At 44.9% G+C, this 21032-nt stretch overlaps 1 protein-coding gene across 5 annotated transcripts; it reads left to right on the forward strand.

Annotated features, from left to right (window-relative positions):
- Nucleotides 1-131: 131 nt before the first annotated feature.
- Ganab (glucosidase II alpha subunit) lies at nt 132-19922 on the forward strand. 5 transcript variants are annotated; one of them, XM_087548800.1, is made up of 25 exons: nt 132-190; nt 4114-4218; nt 4369-4477; nt 6505-6632; nt 10283-10462; nt 10928-10993; nt 11772-11845; nt 12013-12096; nt 12180-12276; nt 12517-12697; nt 13478-13631; nt 14263-14498; nt 14591-14717; nt 14831-14910; nt 15144-15287; nt 15413-15509; nt 16018-16119; nt 16260-16503; nt 17552-17616; nt 17778-17854; nt 17942-18016; nt 18165-18278; nt 18397-18509; nt 18646-18746; nt 18868-19914. In XM_087548800.1, the coding sequence occupies exons 1-25, from the start codon at nt 153-155 to the stop codon at nt 18975-18977; spliced, it is 2901 nt and encodes a 966-aa protein (XP_087404926.1). In that variant the 5' UTR covers nt 132-152; the 3' UTR covers nt 18978-19914. The 5 variants fall into 5 exon arrangements, with proteins under 5 accessions (XP_087404926.1, XP_087404941.1, XP_087404934.1 ...); NM_001398784.2 differs by having other exon boundaries at nt 139-190; nt 11772-11841; nt 12009-12096; nt 18868-19922; XM_087548815.1 differs by lacking the exon at nt 10928-10993 and having other exon boundaries at nt 132-710; nt 11772-11841; nt 12009-12096.
- The last annotated feature ends 1110 nt before the right edge of the window (nt 19923-21032 follow it).

The raw sequence follows: 21032 nt of genomic DNA on the forward strand, positions 1-21032 counted from the left end.
CATAATTTAGAATGCGTTAGACCAATGGAATGGACGTCCGGCCGCGCTCTGGACGAGCCAATCGGAAGGCCGGAAGGGGCGGGCAATAGGATACGTGGCTCAACGTGCGCAGGGGCGGGTAGGTTCGGGTCAAGGAGCAAACCCGGTACAAGATGGCGGCGATAGCGGCAGTGGCGGCGCGTAGGAGGCGGTGAGGAGCCCGGAACCCGGGGGCGCGTCCGGACGGCCCTAGAACCCCCGAGTCCCATATTGCTTCTTTCTGTATGCCTTCCCATCACCCTGCTACTCCTGGCCTCGCAACGGGCTCTTTGTCCCGGCGGTGGCGGCATCTGGCCACAGCCTCCCAGTGGCAGATTCACGAGTCTCTGCGGCCCTTGTCTGTGGGACTCCTGGATCTCGCCGGGTGACTTAGAAAGGCTGAAGCCGGTGTTCTCTTCCGCCTTATCTGCTCCCAGCCGTCCCCTCTACCTTGGCGGCTTGGGGTGGTAAATGCTTTCGTCTCCTTCCTGCAGTGCGCAGGGCCTTCGAGGCAGGTAGGGGGACGAAATGCATCCCAGCCTGTGATAAAGCAGCCTGTTGCCACACTGCTCCTTTTTCAGGCTGGAAGCAATGCGATGGGCAGGTCGTCCTGTATTATCTCCTTGCCCTCCCGACCAGCCTTGACCAGTTCATTAATGTTCATTTGCTGGGCACGGCTGGGGCAGGATCCAGTAAGTTCACAGTCTGCATGAATAATGTTGCTCAAACACAACATGTATCGAATGGTTTGGTCTGCTCTCTGGAGTTTTGTAGAGCCTAAAAAAAGCTTGGAAACACATCACCGCCATAAAGCGCGGTACACCTAACGGATGTAAAAGGTCGGGAGAGGCGTATACTGTCTACAGCAGTGTGAAAAGGGTGAATCATACGCAAGTTTTTCTCCAATAAACAGATGTGACTTACCCTAAAGTTCATTCTTGACTTTTACCTTGTGAACACTTCTCACTTGGGATGCTTAAGGCATTCCTGAGTCCTAGAGCCAACAGATCATAGTTGAAAATATCCTTTAGAAATCATGTCCTTACATCTCTCCAAACCTATTTTATAGACTTGAAGATAGGGTTACAGGGAGTATTTAAGTGCTAAATTGCTCACTAGTACGACTTAGGACTGGTGGCCCAAAGTTACTGCAAGTAGCCCCTCCTCAGGACCGAGGCTGTATATATATATATATACATGCCTTATGATTAAGTTTTCCTAATAGCGTTGTCTTCTGCTTGTCTTGCAGGTACGCCCTCCTCCAAAGCCTAGTGCACTAGTTCCTAGTGTTTTTCCTCTTTGCTGGCTGCCCCTTTTCACTACTGGTGGCTGCCGGCCACCCTTCCAAATTTTTCTGCTTCTAGGGAACTTTCTTTGCTAACTGATCCCTTTTAAAATTTTCTTTTGGTGCTTCTAGGGATCAAACAGGGCCTGGTGAATGCAAGGCATTCACCTCACTGTATGGTAATTTTCTTTAACTTCCAAGAAGATATGGAAGCTGGATAACTCTATGATAGGTCCTGTCTTGGCTTTTTTGCTTAGAAGAAACCATGTCTTCTGTGTTGCCCTGCTCCACCCCCTTCTTATTTATTTATATTTTGAGTCAGGGTCTTGTCCATGTAGGCTGTTTGGCCTCCAGTTCACTATGAATGTAGACCAGGCTTGGCCTCAAACACTTAAGAGATCCATCTGCCTCTGCCTCTGTCTCTGCTTCTGTCTCCCAAGTGCTAGGATTAAAGGTGTGCACCATTATGTCTGGCTTCCCTCCTTTTTTAAATGAGTTTTTTGTTTTTATGTTTATCATGCCTGTGTGTGTAGTGTGACCATGTATGTGAGTTTACCTCTGTACATGTATGGAATGAGTTGGTTCTCTCCTTCCCACATGTGGGTCCTAGATAGTCAAGCTTACATAATTACACTTGACTATAAGTGTCTTATCTACTAAACGTTCTTATAAATCTCTTAGTTCTTCCTGGGGAACACTTCTGAGTGTGTTCCTATATTACTTCAATCATAACCACGGAAGAACTTGTTTACAAAGCTGATGTTAGAAGCTGAGAATATAGCTGAATGTTTGCCTAGCATGTTTGAGACCCTGAGTTCACTCTTCAACACTGCTAAAAAATTAAATAAAACTCGTGGTCCAAGGTTTGGCAGTGTTTGTTTAATACACACAACAAGTGTTTTCTTATTTCAAGACGTGGTTCACATAGCCCAGGCTAGCCCTCAAACTTAATGTGTAACTAAGGGTGACTGAACTGTTTTTCCTGTTTTTACCTCCCAAGTACTGGGATTATAGGTCTGTACCACCACACTCGGCTAGGTTCTCTTCCCTCCTTCCCTCCCTCTGTCTGTCTCTGTTTCTCTCTGTCTCTCCCCTAATCCCCTCTCCCCTCCCTCTCCCTTCCTTCCTTTCCTTCTTTTTCAGTTTCTTTTTGTAGCCCTGGCAGTTGTGGAACTTGCTTTGTAGACCAGGCTGGCCACACATTCCTGTCTTTGCCTGGGTTATGCATTAACAGACACTAAAACCTGAGAGTCCCTATTTAGTATTCATTTAGTAGATAAAGACACCCTCCAAACTAAAATTTTACCACTTTTTTATGTGTTTTTATGTTTTTTTCCTACATATACATCTATGCCCCATGTGTATGTTTGATGCCAGAAGAGGGTGTTGGACTCCCTGAAACAAATTACAGAAGATTGTGAGCTGGCAAGAGGGTGCTAGGAATCAAACCCAGGCCCTTTAAAAGAACAGCTACTGTTCTTAGCTACTTACCTGTCTTTCTAGCCCCAAACTTACTCATTTAAATGAGGCTCTTAGTCCAGTCTTTCATATGATGTACAGTATGGGAGTGACAGTTTGTGGTAACCTTGATGTGAGGCTTTTCAGGGCCGTGATTTGATGTGTTTGGCTGATGATTAGTTTGCTGGTACTGTGTATTCTGTAGAAATCACAGTCTTAGCGTCAGTCAGGACTAAGCTCAAGGCCGTTTTCACCCCTTAGTAGCTTTTCAAAAATCATAGATGATTGTCCCTTGTATGCCTTAATTTTCCCATCTGGAAAAAACTCCTAACGTAACATTGACTAAGAAAAACAGTGAAAGAAAAAGGGGAAAGTAAATGCATGTAAAATAGTTTTGAGACTTGGTTACTTGTTAGGGTTAGGGGATATTTATTTATACATTTTGATTTTTGAAATAGGTTCTCACTCGCTGCTCATATTAGTCTCCTGTGCTCAAGTGATTTCTAACCCTGCCCTAGCCTCCCAAATAGCTGTGTGCCATAGGGAGCTTAAACAGATCCTATTTTAGGCCAATTAAATCAGTCTCAAATCAGAAGGTGTTACTAGGGTGTGGATTCTTTTAAAACTGCAGTCACTTGAAAGCTAGGGAGACAGCAGTTAGCTAGACTTTGAGTTCTTTAGGGCTCAGTATGTTTTTACCTGTTACTCTTCTTAGCCTTAGACAGTGCTGGCGATTTGTTTAGAAGTTGTAGAACTGTATATCAAAGGAGCTGGGTGTCTAGTATTCCAGGATCTTAGGAGTTGTAACTAGCAGAATAGCTCCATCTGACGCCTTACACCTGAAAGGCATAGTTTGCTTTGTTGTTCTGATGTATACACATGGTACCACCATTTCCTCTGGGATTGGCTGTTACTGTTCCTTTCCTCTGAGAGGCTGATGTAACTATAGTCAATACTCAGCCTCTGAAGGCCAGGCATGCTTTGTCCACTTTCTCTGACTTTTGCAGGGTCAACGTGAACAAACCATCCCTTCAAGACTTTCCTTTTTCTTTAAAACAATTTTTCCTTTGAGGCAGGATCTCAACTCTAGTACGGGTTGACCTGGAATTTGCAGTGTAGACCACATTGATTGCAAATTCAAATTCATAGAGATCTGTCCTACCTCTGTCTTGAATTCGAGTGCTGGGATTAAAGATGTGCTCCACAATTCTGACTCAGAATCCGATTCACCCTTGGTCTACTTGACTTGTTTCCTATACAATAGGATTGCTTTTTCATGAGTTTTATAGGTGATGTCAAGAAGATGAGGTCCTTCTTGACCAGAGTGTTAACTGTTCCTTGTTTTTCTATAGGTCTTGGTTAAGTTTGGTGCTGGCATACTTAGGGGTCTGTCTGGGGATTACTCTTGCTGTGGATAGAAGCAACTTTAAGACCTGTGAAGAGAGTTCCTTTTGCAAGTATGTTTCTACAAGAGGTGAATGGAAAGTGGGGATGGGGGAGGCATGTGTGGGAGGCGGGTAGTGTAAGAAAGATGATGGTTGGTAAGTAGAGGCCTTAAGGATATTAGATGCTCTCTGACCTCACCTCCTACCTGTTGGACTTGGCAGACGGCAGCGAAGCATTCGGCCAGGCCTCTCTCCTTACCGCGCCTTGCTGGACACTCTGCAGCTTGGTCCTGATGCTCTTACAGTCCATCTGACCCATGAAGTCACCAAGGTCAGGCAAGACAAGAAAGAGTGGTAGAGATGGGGAAATGGCTGGTAACTTGGGAAAGAGAAACTTGTAACTAAAAGTCTTAGGTCAGGCTAATCTTGAGACTTTTACTTTTTATGTTTATGAGTGTTTTGCCTTCCATGTTGGTCTGTGTACAAATGTGTATGCAGTGCCCATGGAGGCCAGAAGAGTGTGTTGGCTCTACTGGGATTGGAGTTATAGACCTATTGTGAGCACTGGATCAGTATGTGGTTACTGGGACTCAAACCCAGGTCCTTTGGAAGAGCAACCAGTGCTCTTTAATGTTTGAACCATCTCTCTGTCCCCGAGATGTTTAATTTTGAAGGAATCTGTTCTCAGGTTCCTTAGAACAAAATATTGTAAACTTACATTTGCAATAAAAAATTTATTTTCGCAAGAAATTTTTATAGGACTCAGAAAGAGAGAGAATATTAGCACACAATGCTACATTGTGTGCACAAATCATAGAACTCAGAGAGTCTCAATTGTGTATTAAGTGGTGTATGTGTACAAATCAGACATTTAAGTAAAGTTTATTTCACAAGTTTTTTTTTTTTTAAGATTTATTTATTTATTCTATATAAGTACACTGTAGCTGTCTTCGGACACACCATAAGAGGGCATCAGATCCCATTGCAGATGGTTGTGAGCCACCATGTGGTTGCTGGGAATTGAACTCAGGACCTCTGGAAGAGCAGTCAGTGCTCTTAACCACTGAGCCATCTCTCCAGCCTCCTCACAACAGTTCTTTGGTATAGATATAGTTTACTGTTTTTTGTTTTTTTCTAGACAGGGTTTTTCTGTGTAGCTTTGGCTGACCTAAAACTCAATGTAGACCAGGCTGGCCTTGAATCTACAGAGATCTGTCTGCCTCTGCCTCCTGAGTGCTGGGATTGAAGGTGTGTGCCACTCTCACTGTCATATTATTGTAAGAGCAGAAACTTTGTATGTATAGTAGAAACATCACAGTTGATGACACACAAGAGTCTCAGAGGTGAGCCACAGTGGTCTAGGGAGTGTTGATTGGCATCGTGTGCCTCAATGGCATGTGAGTGCAGAGTATGTATCGTGTGTTGAGAACCAAGGCTTCAGTGAGGTTGGGTGGCACCACATGGGTGAGTACGGTTAGGAAAACCTTAGGTTCATTATGAGTTTGATTTTTGGTTTTGTTTATTTTTGAATCATGTAGTTCAGGCTAACTTCATACTAACTTTGTAGATTTTTTTTTTTAAAGATTTATTTATTATATATAAGTACACTGTGGCTGTCTTCAGACACACCAGAAGAGGGCATCAGATCCCATTACAGATGGTTGTGAGCCACCATGTGGTTGCTGGGAATTGAACTCAGGACCTCTGGAAGAGCAGACAGTGCTCTTAACCACTGAGCCATCTCTCCAGCTCAAGGATCAAGAGTTTTAAGGACAGCAGCATTCATCTATACGATAAGTTCAAAGCCAGTATGAGGTTACATGAAATCCTGCTTCAAAACAAAGCTGGCAGACATGGTGGCCCACTACACACTTAATATGGAGCAACAGACACACGCAGAGTGCCAGGACAGCTTGGGCTATAAAGTGAGATCTTTAGTTAATAAATCAAGAAGGGCTGGAGAGATGGCTCAGCGGTTAAGAGCACTGACTGCTCTTCCAGAGGTCTTGAGATCAATTCCCAGCAACCACATGGTGGCTCACAACCATCTGTAATGGGATTTGATGCCCTCTTCTGGTGTGTCTGAAGACAGCTACAGTGTACTCACATAAATAAATAAATAAATAAATAAATAAATAAATAAATAAATAAATAAATAAATCTTAAAGAACAAAACAAAACAAAAAAACCTCTTGATCCTCTTGCCTCTTTATCCCAAGTGTTCAGATAGAGGCATGCCCCAGTTTCTTAGACTCCAGGTCATAACCCCTATGACATGGTGTAACTGAATATGTGGGGAGAGGGTATCATGAAAAAACTGACAAGTAGTTTTTCAGATAAAGGTTTCTGTTTTTGCAGGTGTTGCTTGTGCTGGAGCTCCAGGGCCTTCAGAAGAACATGACTCGGATCAGGATCGATGAGCTAGAGCCCCGGCGGCCTCGATACCGAGTGCCAGATGTTTTAGTGGCTGACCCCGCCACAGCTCGGTAAATTTTTCCTGAGGAGGATACCTGTCTGACTGCCCTTTCTCCTTCCTGATGAATCTTTGTGGTAACTTACTTTCTTGCATCAGGGAAGTAGTTGACTGACTAGTGCCTCACCTTCCAGCCTTTCCAGCGTCTCTCCTTACTCTGTATTACCTCCTTTCACTCTATATTCACTCAACAAACAGGTGATGTAGCCTAGGCTGAGTACTACTGATAAAGGAAGTATTCAAGGCACAGATCACACCTTTGTAGACTGCCAGCCATCCTTCCCTTCTTTTTTTTTCTCTCCTGTTTAGAATACAACTGTTCAAATGTTTATTTTTATTTATACATTTACATAGATGATAGGTCTGGTTCCATCTGTCTGTTTCTCTCTCTCTCCGCTCTTTTTTGAGACAGAATCTCATTCTGTAACTCAGGTTTACCTTGGCTTCAGACTCACTTAGTCCTACTGGTAGCTTCAGTATCCTGATGCTCCTGTAGTAAGACATGGGCTACCATACAATACCCTGCTTTCTCAGTTTGTTAATGAAACTGAACATCTCTGAATTTCTTAATGTTAGTGTGGGTGCAAACAGATGCATGTATGAGGTGTGGGGCCAGAGAACAACCTCTGGAACAATGTTTATCTCTCATTGGCTTGGAAGTCAATAGTTAGGTTAAGCTGGCTGGCCAGTGATCCACAGGCATCCTCCTGAATCTCCTCTAGTATTGGAATGGTTATGTGAAGCTATCACACTGCATTTTTATGTGCTTCTGAGGATTAAACTCTTCCTCACCGGTGTGAGGCAAGCATTTTGCCAACTGATCTCTTTCCCCAGGCCTTATTTATATGTTGCCTTTGGGTTTACTATTCTGTGAGATAATACTTGACAGCTTACACCCATTCATCTCTTATGTGGTTTGTCCTTACTGCCTTAGAGAATTTGTTAATCTTGAATCTTTACTATTTGTGTATTGTGGGTACCTTTTCCTAGATTGTAACCTTTTAATTTACTAAAGGTATTAAAGAAAAAAAGAAAACAGCTTGGGATTAAGGCTACAGCTCAATTATAGAGTACTTCACTAGACCCTGTGCTGAAGTTATTCAAGAAAAGCAAATCACAATAGTTGGGCTGGGGAGCTTTTTGCTCTGCAGTAGAACACTGCAGTTTCCATCCCCACCACACACATACTTACTTTGTAATTTACAGTGGGTTTAGATTTATAGGGAAGTTGAAGAAATGACTTCCTTTGTGCCCTAACAGTTTTTGCACTTCTAACATAACTGCCATTCTTTCATCCTCCCTAATGAGTTAGTAGCACTGCACTATTGACCACAGCATACATATAGATTTAGATTTCCTTAGGTCTCGGTATACTTTTTCTGCTCTGGAGCCACGACACGTGCCGAATTCAGCTGTCATACTTCTCCAGATTCCTCCGGAATAAGACAGTTTTTTAGACTTCGAATATTCTTGATGACCCTAAAGGTGTCTTTTGATAAATACAATTTTTTAGTGTCAATATTCTTAGGTTAATGTGTTAGTCAGTTTCTACCTTGTGTTAACACAGATTGCTTTGTTTAAACTGTGTTGGGCTGGGGATGTGGCTCAGTGGTGGAGCCCTTGTGTGGTCCTGGGTTCAAGCGCTGGCATTGTGAAAACAACAACTGGCTCATTCAGCCATGGATCCTGGTTGGCTTTTATAATCCCAGCTACTTGAAAGGCTGGGATAGAATCTCTAACCCAGATATTAGAGGCCAGTCTACGCTATAAAGTGAAACCTATTTTTATAAACTGAACAAAGACATAAACATCAACTGAGAAGGAAAAAAGAAAATTTTTGTTTATCTCTCAGAGAAACGTATTTCTTATGTTTGCTTCTAAGGTTTTATTTATTTTTGTTGTTTTTGTTTTTTGAAGCAGTGTCTAACTATGTAGCTCTGACTGTCCCAGAACTCACTGTATAGACTAGGCTGACCTCAAACTCAAAGATCTGTCTGCCTCTGTCTTCCCAGTGCTCGATAAAGGAGTGCACCACTACTTCTGACAAAGAATGCACATGCCTGTGTGGAAGGGTCAAAATGAAGCTCCTTTCTACGATTAATGTGTGCTAAAATATTTCTTAAAATGTGTTTTCCTCTTCTTATAGTTCCCTAAATGTTTGTGTATGTAAGTATGTATGTATGTATGTATGTATGTATGTATGTATGTATGTATGTATTATATTTGTGTGTCTGGATATGAGAGTGGTTCTCAACCTTCTTAATGCTGCGAACCTTTAATACAGTTCTTCATGTTGTGGTGTCCTTCACCCATAAAATTATTTTTCGATGTACCTTTATAACTGTAATTTTACTACTGTTATGAATTATAATGTAAAATCTGTGTTTTCTGATGGTTTGAGAAGACCTCTGTAAAAGGGGCATTGAACACCCACACCCACACCCCCAACCCTCACAAAGGTCTTGACCCACATGTACAGGGATGTGCATGTAAGTGCAGTGTCCTTGGAGGCAGAGGATCCCTGGAGCTGGAGTTCTAGGAGTTGTGAGCTGCCTGACATGGGTGCTGGCAATTGAACCTGAGTCCTGCAAAAGCAATATATGACAGCTGATAAGCTGTCCCTCCACCTCCAGTCGATTTACTTGTGTTTGTGAGTGAGTATGCATGTGATAGCTAGAGGACACCTCTGATGGTGTTCCCTGGAATATGTCCCCCTATTTTAGTTTTTTTACCTTTTTAATTTTTCTGACTGGCTTGGGATTTAGCAAATAGCTTAGGCTTGCTAGTTAACCTAAAGGACTGCTTGGCAGTGAAATGGCAAGCATGCCCCACCACGTCCAGCCCCACCACGTCTAGCCCCACCTAAATTTTTATATATGTTCTAAGGATTGAAGTGAAATCTTTTTGCAAGCATTTTACTTGTCTGTCTCTTTAGCTTTTTGCTTTAAACTTCCTTTAAGGAAGAATCTTGCTGTGCTCTGGCTGTCTGGTTGGAACATGCTCTAGACCGAGGTGGCTTCAGACTTGAAGTCTCTTTTTTCCAAGTGCCGGGTTACAGATGTGTGCTCCTGTACCCAGTCTTTGTTTATTGGGGGCCAGTAGGATGGTTTAGTGAAGATACATCCAGCTGAGCCTAAGGACCTAAATTCCGTCTTCCATACTCAGTACGAGAAAAGGAGAACTGAGACTCCCAGAAGTTGTACTCTGACTTCTGTGTGTTCACTGTGGCACAGGCTAACCTGTTCCCACAAAATAAATAGACTCTTAACAAAAATAGGAAATTTTGTTCTGTGTATTTACTGTTTTTTGTATACTGGCATATATGTGTAGATGTGCATGCACTGTAGCATGCGTGTAGAGGTCAGAATAATTTGGGGATTGGTTTGCTTCTTCTACAGTGAAGGTCTTTGGAACTCAAAGTCAGGTCATCAGGTTTAGTAGCATGTATCTGCCTGCTGGGTCAGTTTTGGCCAGTCCCCAAAAATGTTTAAAGAGAGGCTCTAATGAGTTTGTTTCTCCCTGCTGGCTTTAACAGGTCTCTGACTGTTGCCTCCTCATGAACGCTTGCGCGTGTGTGTGTGTGTGTGTGTGTGTGTGTGTGTGTCTGTCTGTCTGTCTGTCTGTCTGTCTGTCTATCTCCCCTTTGATCTCTTTCTTCTTCAGGCTTTCGATTTCTGGCCGTGATGACAACAGTGTGGAGCTAACAGTGGCTGAAGGACCTTACAAAATCATTTTGACAGCAAAGCCATTCCGCCTTGACCTGCTAGAAGACCGAAGCCTCCTGCTCAGTGTCAATGCCCGTGGACTTATGGCTTTTGAGCATCAGAGGGCTCCCAGGGTCCCGTGAGTACAGGGTGGGGACCTCACTGTGGTAGTGCCTAGAAATGTCTGTCATAAAGTCTGGTATTGTACTCATGGGAAGAGACTGGGTGCAGAACAGCCAGATAGGGGCATAAGGGTGGGAGATACTCTCAGAGAGGGTAAAACCAGATCTGGGTTGCAATTTTCTCTTTCTTGTACAGATCAGGAGGCAGATACTTATATCCCTGAGCTGTACACTAGGCACCTCCTCTGGGAAGTCTGCCTGGATCTGCTCTCTCCTTCCCCTTCTCACATCATCACATTCCCCTAGTGTATTTTCTTCTTATTTATTTATTTATTTATTTATTTATTTATTTATTTATTTATTTATGGTTTCTTTTCCCCCCATCTCTGGAAGTTTGTCTACTGAAACTCACTTTTATGTTTCTGTTTTTGTGTTGGTTTTGTGCCTCCTTCCCCTTCCCAACTCATCTCCTCCTGCCCCAGTTTCTCGGATAAAGTTAGTCTCACGCTCGGTAGCATGTGGGATAAGATCAAGAACCTTTTCTCTAGGTAAATCCATGGCCACTGGTACTGTATCTGTTCCTCTTCCCTCACCCACCCCTCACTCTGGCCCTCTGGGGAAGTTGCCCCAGACCTTTCCATTCCCTCCCCTTCACCATATGTCCTTTCCCCACTCTTGGTTTTTGGGTCCTTGTTTGCTGTTCCCCTGGCTGTGAGCCCTAAGGAGGAAGATGAGTGCTGGAAGTCCTTAAGGAATGTAGGAAGCTTATTACTTTGCTAAGGGGTGGAGTAATGCTCTGTTTTGCTGTGATTCCTGGCTCTCACTGGAATACATTTGAGGTTCTGGAGAGAGCTGTTTGCCAGCTGCTGCAAATGCTTTGGAAAGTATTCTTTGGTAAAACCTTTTAGAGTCCCAGTGGACTCCGAAGGAGAGGTCTTTTATGGTCTGACCAACTTGCCTTTGTAAAGCATGATCATGAAAGGTCAGAGTTTTTTTTCTCTATGATGGCAGCGGAGCCAGGACTGGCATTTAGAACCCAGGTCACTGAATCACTTTGCCTGTCTCTTTTAGATACCAACAGAGGCTGCTGATGTGGGCCTGTGTATAGAAAGTACTTCCTGCTGGCATTTTCTCCTCATTTTCCTCTGTCAGTTCTTTCCCCGTCCCTGCTCACTGGGGTCCCTTCCCAAGCTTTAACAATCAGTCCCTCCCTCCAGTGCTTTCCTTCCTTTGGACCCTTGGCTCTCTATTCCCTCATCCCTCCTTCCATTAGCCCCTCGTCCCTGCCCCCTCTGGATTGGAGCAGACAGCTCTCCTACCTTCCAGGCAAGAACCAAAAGATGCAGCTGAAGGCAACGGAGCCGAGCCTGAAGCAAGGCCTGGGGATGGTGACAAGGCAAGTTGGAATGAATGGTGGGTGGTTGGAGTGCAATGTAAGGCTGACTGGGAGGCTGGTGAGTAAAGGCCCACAGGAGAATTGAGTCTGTTCTCATTCTAAAGAATGGGATCTAGATGGTGAGAGTGGGAAAAGACCACTGGTACACCAGTCCACTTTTCTTACAGCCAGAGGAGACCCAGGAAAAGGCTGAGAAAGATGAGCCAGGAGCCTGGGAGGAGACATTCAAAACACACTCTGACAGCAAGCCTTACGGTGAGGGGTGGGGAGCCCTGGGCAGGGCACAGAGGCATCTTGCCAAACACAGCTCTGCAAATCATCCTGTGCTTTTCTTTCAGGCCCCACGTCGGTAGGTTTGGACTTTTCTCTGCCAGGAATGGAACATGTGTATGGGATCCCTGAGCATGCAGACAGCCTGAGACTGAAGGTCACTGAGTGAGTCCAGCAGTAACACTAGGATGGGGTCAAAAAAGGGGGCAGTCCGGGCTGGGGGGTGGTCATACAGTTGTGTATTCTAGACAGCCATAATTCCCTTCTTGTATCTGGGTTACTTTTCTTGATTATAAACTTGTTTTAAGGAAGGAGACTTTCCTTTTTTCTCAGTTAATGTCTGTGGTAGCATTTGCATGCTATAGCCTGGCATTCATTGGCCTGAGTCTGTCTGTCTGCCACCAGGGGTGGTGAGCCGTACCGTCTGTACAACTTGGATGTGTTCCAGTATGAGCTGAACAACCCCATGGCTTTGTATGGGTCTGTGCCTGTGCTCTTGGCACACAGCTTTCATCGGGACTTGGGTATCTTCTGGCTTAATGCTGCTGAGACATGGGTTGATATATCGTCCAACACAGCTGGGAAGGTGAGAGCATGGTGTGAGGAGAGATGGGGTGAGAGTCTGTCATGTCTTATGATAGGGTTGCTGGGGTGAGTGTGAAAACACTAATGGCTTAGCTTATTTGAGAGATAGTCCACACTCACTGCCAGACAGTTTTCATGTGAAGCCATTGCCTCTGGCTTGAGAAGATTTCCCTTGTTACCTGTCCATTCTGTAGGAACACTCTGGGTTGCAGGGACTATGTTGCCAATCTTTGAGCTGGAGAGGTGGCTCAGTAGTTATAGCACTGGCTGCTCTTCTAGAGGTCTTGAGTTTAATTCCCAACAACCAGGTGGTGGCTCACAACCATCTATATTGGGATCTGTTGCCCTCTTTTGTCTGATGCCCTTTTCTGTTATATAGGCATACATGCAAATGGAACTCTCATATACATAAAAGACATAAGTATATAAGTATGGAAGAAAGAAAAGGGTTCCCCATTTCAGGGAAGAAGACAGGTTATAATAAGCAAGAGGACTTCAGGAGTGGTGAAGGGCAATCTTCCTTGAGGAAATGATATTCCTTTTTTTTTTAAGATTTATTTATTTTATGTTAGTACACTGAAGCTGTCTTCACACCAGAAGAGGGCATCGGATCCATTACAGATGGTTGTGAGCCACCATGTGGTTGCTGGGATTTGAACTCAGGACTTACTGGAAGAGCAGTCAGTGCTCTTAACCACTGAGCCATCTCTCTAGCTCGATATGTTGCTGCTTTTGTTTCGAGTGGCCGTGAAAAGCTGACTTCCCTTTGTCTCCTTCACAGACCCTGTTTGGGAAGATGCTGGATTACCTGCAGGGGTCTGGGGAGACTCCACAGACAGACATTCGTTGGATGTCCGAGAGCGGCATTGTTGATGTTTTCCTCATGCTCGGCCCTTCAGTCCTTGATGTCTTCCGGCAGCATGCTAGCCTTACAGGTAGGGACGTTCCACCTCTCCAACCAGCAGCCTCATTTTTCTGTTGTTGAGAAATAAGGTTTGCGCATTTTCAGAAATTCTCTTCGTCCCGTTTTCCTACCCTACCTCCCTTTTACTCTCCTACTTTATAATCTGGTTTAATTCCATCCCCATTATGACTATGTTCTTTTCTCCCACCCCCCCTTTTTTTTAAAGAATTATTTATTTTATGTATGCGAGTACACTGTAGCTGTCTTCAGACACACCAGAAGACGGCATCAGATCTCATTACAGATGGTTGTGAGCCACGATGTGGTTGCTGGGAATTGAACTCAGGACCTCTGGGAGAGCAGTCAGTGCTCTTAACCGCTGAGCCATCTCTCCAGCCCCTTTTCTTCTCCTTTTTTTTTTTTTTTCTTTTTTCTTTTTTTCGGAGCTGGGGACCGTCTTCTCCTTTTGTTGTGTGTGCATGATGTGTGTGTGAGTCCCCTCAGAAGCCAGGAAAAGGCGTGTGGAGCTGACATTACAGGTGGTTGCAAGCTGTTTGATGTTGGTGCTGTGAACCCAAACTTGGGTCCTCCAGAAGAGTGGCAAGTGCTCTTAACCTCTGCCATTTCTTCAGCTCCTGTGACCCTATAATTTGAACCTGCAGGGACCCAGGCACTACCCCCACTCTTCTCCCTGGGCTACCACCAGAGTCGCTGGAACTACCGGGATGAGGCTGATGTTTTGGAAGTGGATCAGGGTTTTGATGATCACAACATGCCTTGTGATGTGATATGGTTGGACATTGAACATGCTGATGGCAAGCGGTACTTCACTTGGGACCCCACCCGATTTCCTCAGCCCCTCAATATGCTTGAGCACTTGGCTTCTAAAAGGCGGAAGGTAAGGGGGTTCTGTAGCTCTGTTTGGTCGTCTTGCAGTAGGGTTGAGGCATGGTAGCCTTGACCATTTTTTACTTCTGTTCTTTTCCCCAGCTGGTGGCCATCGTGGATCCCCACATCAAGGTAGACTCTGGTTACCGAGTTCATGAAGAATTGCGAAACCATGGGCTGTATGTTAAAACTCGGGATGGCTCTGATTACGAGGGCTGGTGCTGGCCAGGTAGGCAGGCCGAGGGTGAAGGGGAGGCTGTGGGGCAGCGAAGGCGGTGGAGCTGTTTGGTTACATTTTGGTTTTGCCTCTGTGGGGGTTGAGAGTGGTGTCTTCTGTCTCAGGTTCGGCTAGTTACCCTGACTTCACTAACCCACAGATGAGGGCCTGGTGGGCTAACATGTTCAACTTTCACAACTATGAGGTAGGAAAGACCGTTCATATGTCTTCTGCCTTTCCCCCTTTCCTGTATGATCAAGCTCTCCTGTTCAGTACCATTGCTTTTGGTGGACCTCTAACATTTCTTGGGGACTTGAAGATCTTGGGGGATTCTGAGAAATACTTGGTTCTGGATTTCTAGAAGCTTTCTTTCTGACAGTGCTTACCTTTGTCCTCTTTCTTCTTTTCCCCATGCATAATTGGTGCCTGTGTTTTCAGGGTTCAGCTCCTAATCTTTTTGTCTGGAATGACATGAATGAACCGTCTGTGTTCAATGGTCCTGAAGTCACCATGCTGAAGGATGCTGTGCATTATGGCGGCTGGGAGCACCGGGACATCCATAACATCTATGGCTTATATGTGGTAAGGACCAGGAGAAGAAAGTTGGTACACAAAGGAAGGACAGGACTTAAACATGAGGACTATATAGTTGACACCAGATGACAGATGATGGCATTTACTCTTCACTCTCTTATCTTTCTTCCTAGCACATGGCAACTGCTGACGGGCTAATACAGCGCTCTGGTGGCATAGAGCGGCCCTTTGTCCTGAGTAGGGCCTTCTTCTCAGGCTCCCAGCGCTTTGGTAAGCCTTGGAGAATAGAGCTGTGACAGCTGTGCTTGTGAGTGAATGCCTGTAATGCCAGGAGTAGCTTTAGTTATAGGGCTGACTAGACTGTCCAGATCGTCTAGGTTACCCTGATCTGCTTAGTTTGACTCTCTCAAGAGAAGAATCAGCAAAAACAGAGGTGTAACACTAAAGTCTGGAGGCAGGGTCAGAGGAGTCACGGTTTCTTTGGAGAGCTGCACACTACAACCTCCTGCTGTGTATTTTGTGTGTGAATGATATATCTAATCCTTGTTTAAGCCTTCTGGCGGACTTTCTGGTGGGGATGGAGGAGGAATACTGCCTAGCTTATTCAAGGCCTTTGCTAAGTTCCTAGTACCAAAAACTAGAGAAGAAGTTGTGTTTAACTTACTATCTTCAGAGTGTCCTGGACCCTTGTCTAGTAACTGTGGCAGGTCAGAGAACACCTGTGTAAAGGCTCAGTCCCTTGCCCTGTATCAAGCTCCTTCCCTTTTGACTTCCTTAGGAGCTGTGTGGACAGGGGACAACACTGCAGAGTGGGATCATTTGAAGATCTCTATCCCTATGTGTCTCAGCCTGGCACTGGTGGGGCTTTCCTTCTGTGGCGGTAAGAGAAGGAGGAATTTGGGGTTTTGATTGGGATCAAGTCACAGAACCTGGGCATGAGCAAAGGACAAAATATTTATATGAATGGCTGCTAGCGCTTCTTCTTTGCCATTTTGCAACCTGCTCCTTCTCCTCTCCCAGCGGATGTGGGTGGCTTCTTCAAGAACCCAGAGCCAGAACTGCTTGTGCGCTGGTACCAAATGGGTGCCTACCAGCCATTCTTTCGGGCTCATGCTCACTTGGACACTGGGCGGCGAGAGCCGTGGCTGTTAGCGTCTCAATACCAAGATGCAATCCGAGATGCCTTGTTCCAGCGATACTCTTTGCTGCCCTTCTGGTATACCCTCTTCTATCAAGCTCACCAGGAAGGGTTTCCTGTCATGAGGTAAATTAGCCAGTGGGCCTGTATAGAGCCAGATAGATGTCTGGGAAATAATAAGGTCTGGTTTGCATCTCTGGGCCTCTTTTTTTCCCCCTTCAGAACCTTGTTTGTAAGATCTGATTTTAATATAAATAAGGAAGGGAGGTCTGAGGGTGTGATTCAGTGGTAGAGTACTTGCCTGTTAATATATAAAGCCATGGGTCGGTCAATCCCCAGTGTCACCAAAAACAGAAACAGGCTAAGGAAATGGGTAAAAGCAATGCAGTCAGATTTAGGAAACTGAATTCAATCTCCAGAGCTTGATGGAAGTAGAGAACCGACTCCTAGAAATCGCAGATTTTACTCTGATCACCACGTGCATGGCATGTGACCCTCCATATCCTCAAAATTGTAATGGTAATAATAGTAGTAGTAGTAGTAAACCCCTGTTGTTGTTATATATGTCTATAGTCCTGCATTTAGGAGGCTGAGGTAGGAGGAATGAAAGTTCAAAGCCAGCTTGTGCTACGTAGTAAGGCTCTGTCTCAAAAAGAGTCCTGGAAAGACTTAAAGGGAAATAGTGAGTAATGGAGGCTAACATCTGAAGAAAACCGCCAGCAGTGATAAGTTACTGACAAAAATAAGTAACATGGGGTAATAGGATTGGATGTCACAAAAGGCCTTTTTGAGAAGATGGCCATGTTAGGAACCTGTACAATGAGTGAGTTTGTGATCTCAAGGAAGGACATTCTACACAGGAGAGGCTGCAGGTGCTAAAATTTTGAAGTAAAAGAAGCCAGAAAAAAACAAAAGGGCAGTGAGCCTTGGGAAGGAACTAGTACGAGAGATTGTCATTAGAAAGAGAGATGATACCTGTGCTCCTAAAGGGCCTTGCCAGCTCTGTGTCACTCAAGTGTAGGTGGAGTTCTATAAACAGCCGAAGTCCTCAATCTATTGGCTGTAAGCTCCTGGATTTCCCCCCAGAGCCATTCTAACTGCTCGCTCTTGGAGGAGAACATTTTTGACCTCTGAGAAAATAATGTCTTCCTTTCCTGTCTTGCTTCTTTCCCAGGCCCCTCTGGGTACAGTATCCTGAGGATATGTCTACCTTCAGTATGGAGGATCAGTTCATGCTTGGTGAGAAATGGGAGAACAGTTGGTAATGCGTTGGACTTAACAACGTGCGGGATGTGTGTGTGTGTGTGTGTGTGTGGAGTTGGAGTAACTGGCAGATCCTTTAATGTTCTCTAGACTGGCAGCTAATGCCCTCGTTCCCAGTTAATTCTGGTATGTTTTAGGGGACGCACTCCTTATTCACCCTGTGTCGGATGCTGGGGCCCATGGAGTGCAGGTCTATTTGCCTGGCGAAGAAGAGGTAAGTTACAGGATGTTGTAGGCAAAGAAGCAAAAGGATCGAACCCCCTCTGTGCACTGAGTCATCATATCTTCTTGTCATCCACAGGTGTGGTATGACATTCAAAGCTATCAGAAGCATCATGGTCCCCAGACCTTGTATCTGCCAGTGACCCTGAGCAGTGTGAGTATACCTCTCTAGCTGCCATCTCTGTTTGCTTGTACCCCTCCAGAAGGGGAGAAAATGTGTAATTTGGGGAGCCAGAGGGCAGAAGCAGAAGTTACTTAAAGGCCTAAAGGAGTGGCGCTTAACTGCAGCACTGCTGCCGTAGATACCTGTGTTCCAGCGTGGCGGGACAATTGTCCCTCGATGGATGCGCGTGAGGCGTTCTTCAGACTGTATGAAGGAAGATCCTATCACTCTCTTTGTTGCTCTCAGTGCCCAGGTGAGTCTGCAGTGTGTGAACTAACTCAACTTTCTGCCTGTATTCTGGGACTCAGTCCTTTGGGACGTGACTGAAGGCACTCCCTCTTTGGCTTATGTTCTCACCTCCTTCTGCACAGGGCACGGCCCAAGGAGAGCTCTTTCTCGATGATGGACACACTTTTAACTATCAGAATCGCCATGAGTTCCTGTTGCGTCGATTCTCTTTCTCTGGCAACACACTTGTCTCTAGGTAATGGGGTATCCCCTGTGTGGGGCCTTACCTTCAGGGGTGCTCAGGTTCACTGTGCTTTTGTGACCTTTTGACTTTGCTTTGGATTATCTTCCTGCTGATTTCTCCAATTGGCATTTGCTTTTGTTACCTCCAGTTCAGCAGACCCCAAAGGCCACCTTGAGACACCTGTCTGGATTGAGCGAGTGGTCATAATGGGGGCTGGAAAGCCAGCAGCCGTGGTGCTCCAGACCAAAGGTTAGTGATAGGTTTGGCCTTGAAATGGGGAAAATGAAGCAGAGGTAGGGTTGGCAGGGTTGCAACCTCGCTATGGAGAAGTAGCCGATTGCTGACCATGGTGCTCGTCTTCCTTCCACAGGCTCTCCTGAAAGTCGCCTGTCCTTCCAGCATGACCCTGAGACCTCTGTGCTGACATTGCGTAAACCTGGCGTCAATGTGGCATCTGACTGGAGTATTCATCTTCGATAACCCAAGGAACTTGTTCTGATTTGGGAGGAAGGGTGTGATGGTATTGAGTTACCTTTTCTTTTGCCTTGGAGATTGACCCTACCTAGATTTCACCTTCTAATTCCAAGACCCAGATTCTGTCAACATCTGGGCAAGATGACAGGGCTGTCCTAAGGCTCTGAATTCCTCTTGTGATCTAGTTTTTCCATCTGTGTGTTACCAAGCTCTTCCCTTCATACCCAGTGTCCTGTTGCTGTAACTGAGCACAGTCATTTGTGAAGAGCCGAGGGGCCTTGCCGTTCTTTCCCCTTCCTTAGGGTCCCCACCTTTTCCTCTGACCCCCTGTATTCATGCCTCTTGTGTGTTGATGCCATTTCTTGGAAGAAGATGAGGGCAGTGAACTACAGCTTTCCTTTTCCTCTTCCCTGTTCCCTCCTTTCCAGAATGCCCACCCCTTCATCCCTTCCCCTGAAGTCCCCTTCTCTGTTCCACTGATACACTGGGACCACCCCTTACCTGGTAAGGGACAATGGATCAAGATTGAGGTTCCTAGAGAATGTCCTCTTCCTTCTCATCTCAACCTTTTCTTCCTGTTTCTTTCCAGAGCTGCTGTGTTTCTCCCATTCTTAGAGGGAGAAGCTTCCACACAATTAAGAGGGGATGGTTATTAAACTTCTTTTGCCCCTCTGGTCCCCTTGGGACACTCAAGATAGAGAAATAAGTTGTGGTTTCACTGAATCACGGTCACCTGTATTTATTGCTGGGAAGAAGGCTGAGGGTGGGGGGAGATGATCATGTGTACCCAGAGATGGCTTCAAGCCCTGGGAAGCGAGTTGAGGGAGGACTCAGGAACCAGAAGAAATATTTGTGGGAATTTTTTTTTTTTTACTTCCTCTGGGTTCCCAACTGTGACAGGTTTTGATAAAAAGGAGAAACAATAAAAAATAATAATACCATAGATAACAATTGGATGTCTGAATTATAGTTGTAAACTGAACACAGTAGCTCTAGTAGATAGTGGCCTACCATTTTAATCTGTATCAGTTGCTTCATTTCAGCAAAATGAGCAAACATGAGGTGTCTTTAGCTTGGTGAATGCTAGTCCTTTAAAAGAACCCAGCAGTTGGGGATTTAGCTCAGTGGTAGAGCGCTTGCCTAGGAAGCGCAAGGCCCTGGGTTCGGTCCCCAGCTCCGAAAAAAAAAAAACCACAAAAAAAAATAATAATAATAATAATAAAAGAACCCAGCAAAGGGTCAGAAAACTTTGTCTCACAAATATCGAGGCCTAGTTTGATCCACAGACTCGTACAAAAACAAAGCTGAGTATGATGGTGGCTTCACAAGCCTAATTCTGGGGCTCAGGTTCTAGTCCAGTGAGAATCAGAGTTTTAAAACAAAACAAAAGGATAAAGATGGTGCCTGAAGAACACTGAGGATTAACCTCTGGCCTACACACATTTCATATTCACAGCAACTGTCATATTTTTTTTAAGATTTATTTATTTATTATATATAAGTACACTGTGGCTGTCTTCAGACACCAGAAAAGGGCATCAGATCCCATTACAGAGGGCTGTGAGCCACCATGTGGTTGCTGGGGTTTGAACTCAGGACCTCTGGAAGAGCAGTCAGTGCTCTTAACCACTGAGCCATCTCTAGCCACCAACTGTCATATTTTTAAAGTGGGCTTTAAAAGTAGTGATCCGAGCTAATAGGGTCTCTTGGGTCAAATGTTTTTATCAGAAGGCTATTTTTAGTTAATAACACTTTTTAAATGTGCTTTTTGAGACAGAATCTCACCAGCTCTGTCTGACCTGGAACTCAAGAGCTCTTCCTGTCTTTTGCCTCCCTTTAGAGCTGGGATCTTAGCGTATGCCACTGTGCCCAACTTAAGACAGGATTTTGATATGTAGCCCACTGACTTTGAGCACCTGGCCCTTTAGCCACAGTTTACCAAGTGCTGGTATTATACTCAGCTTTTAAAAATGGGTTTGCATTGCTGGGGATTAGACCTACTGTCATGCACAAGATGGGAAAATGCTCTACTTTCACTTGAAAGATCTTCCCATTGTTAAG

This window comes from Rattus norvegicus, chromosome 1 (assembly GCF_021556685.1).
Source record: "Rattus norvegicus strain SHRSP/BbbUtx chromosome 1, alternate assembly SHRSP_T2T, whole genome shotgun sequence".
Lineage (NCBI taxonomy): Eukaryota > Metazoa > Chordata > Mammalia > Rodentia > Muridae > Rattus > Rattus norvegicus.

Excerpts from the sequence above, each read along its gene's own strand:
- Ganab (XM_087548800.1), top strand. The coding sequence starts at position 153 with ATGGCGGCGATAGCGGCAGTGGCGGCGCGTAGGAGGCG. Across the intron at positions 12,097-12,179 it reads CTCTGACAGCAAGCCTTACG|GCCCCACGTCGGTAGGTTTG; the intron begins GTGAGGGGTGGG and ends CTTTTCTTTCAG. Across the intron at positions 18,017-18,164 it reads TGCCAGTGACCCTGAGCAGT|ATACCTGTGTTCCAGCGTGG; the intron begins GTGAGTATACCT and ends CTGCTGCCGTAG.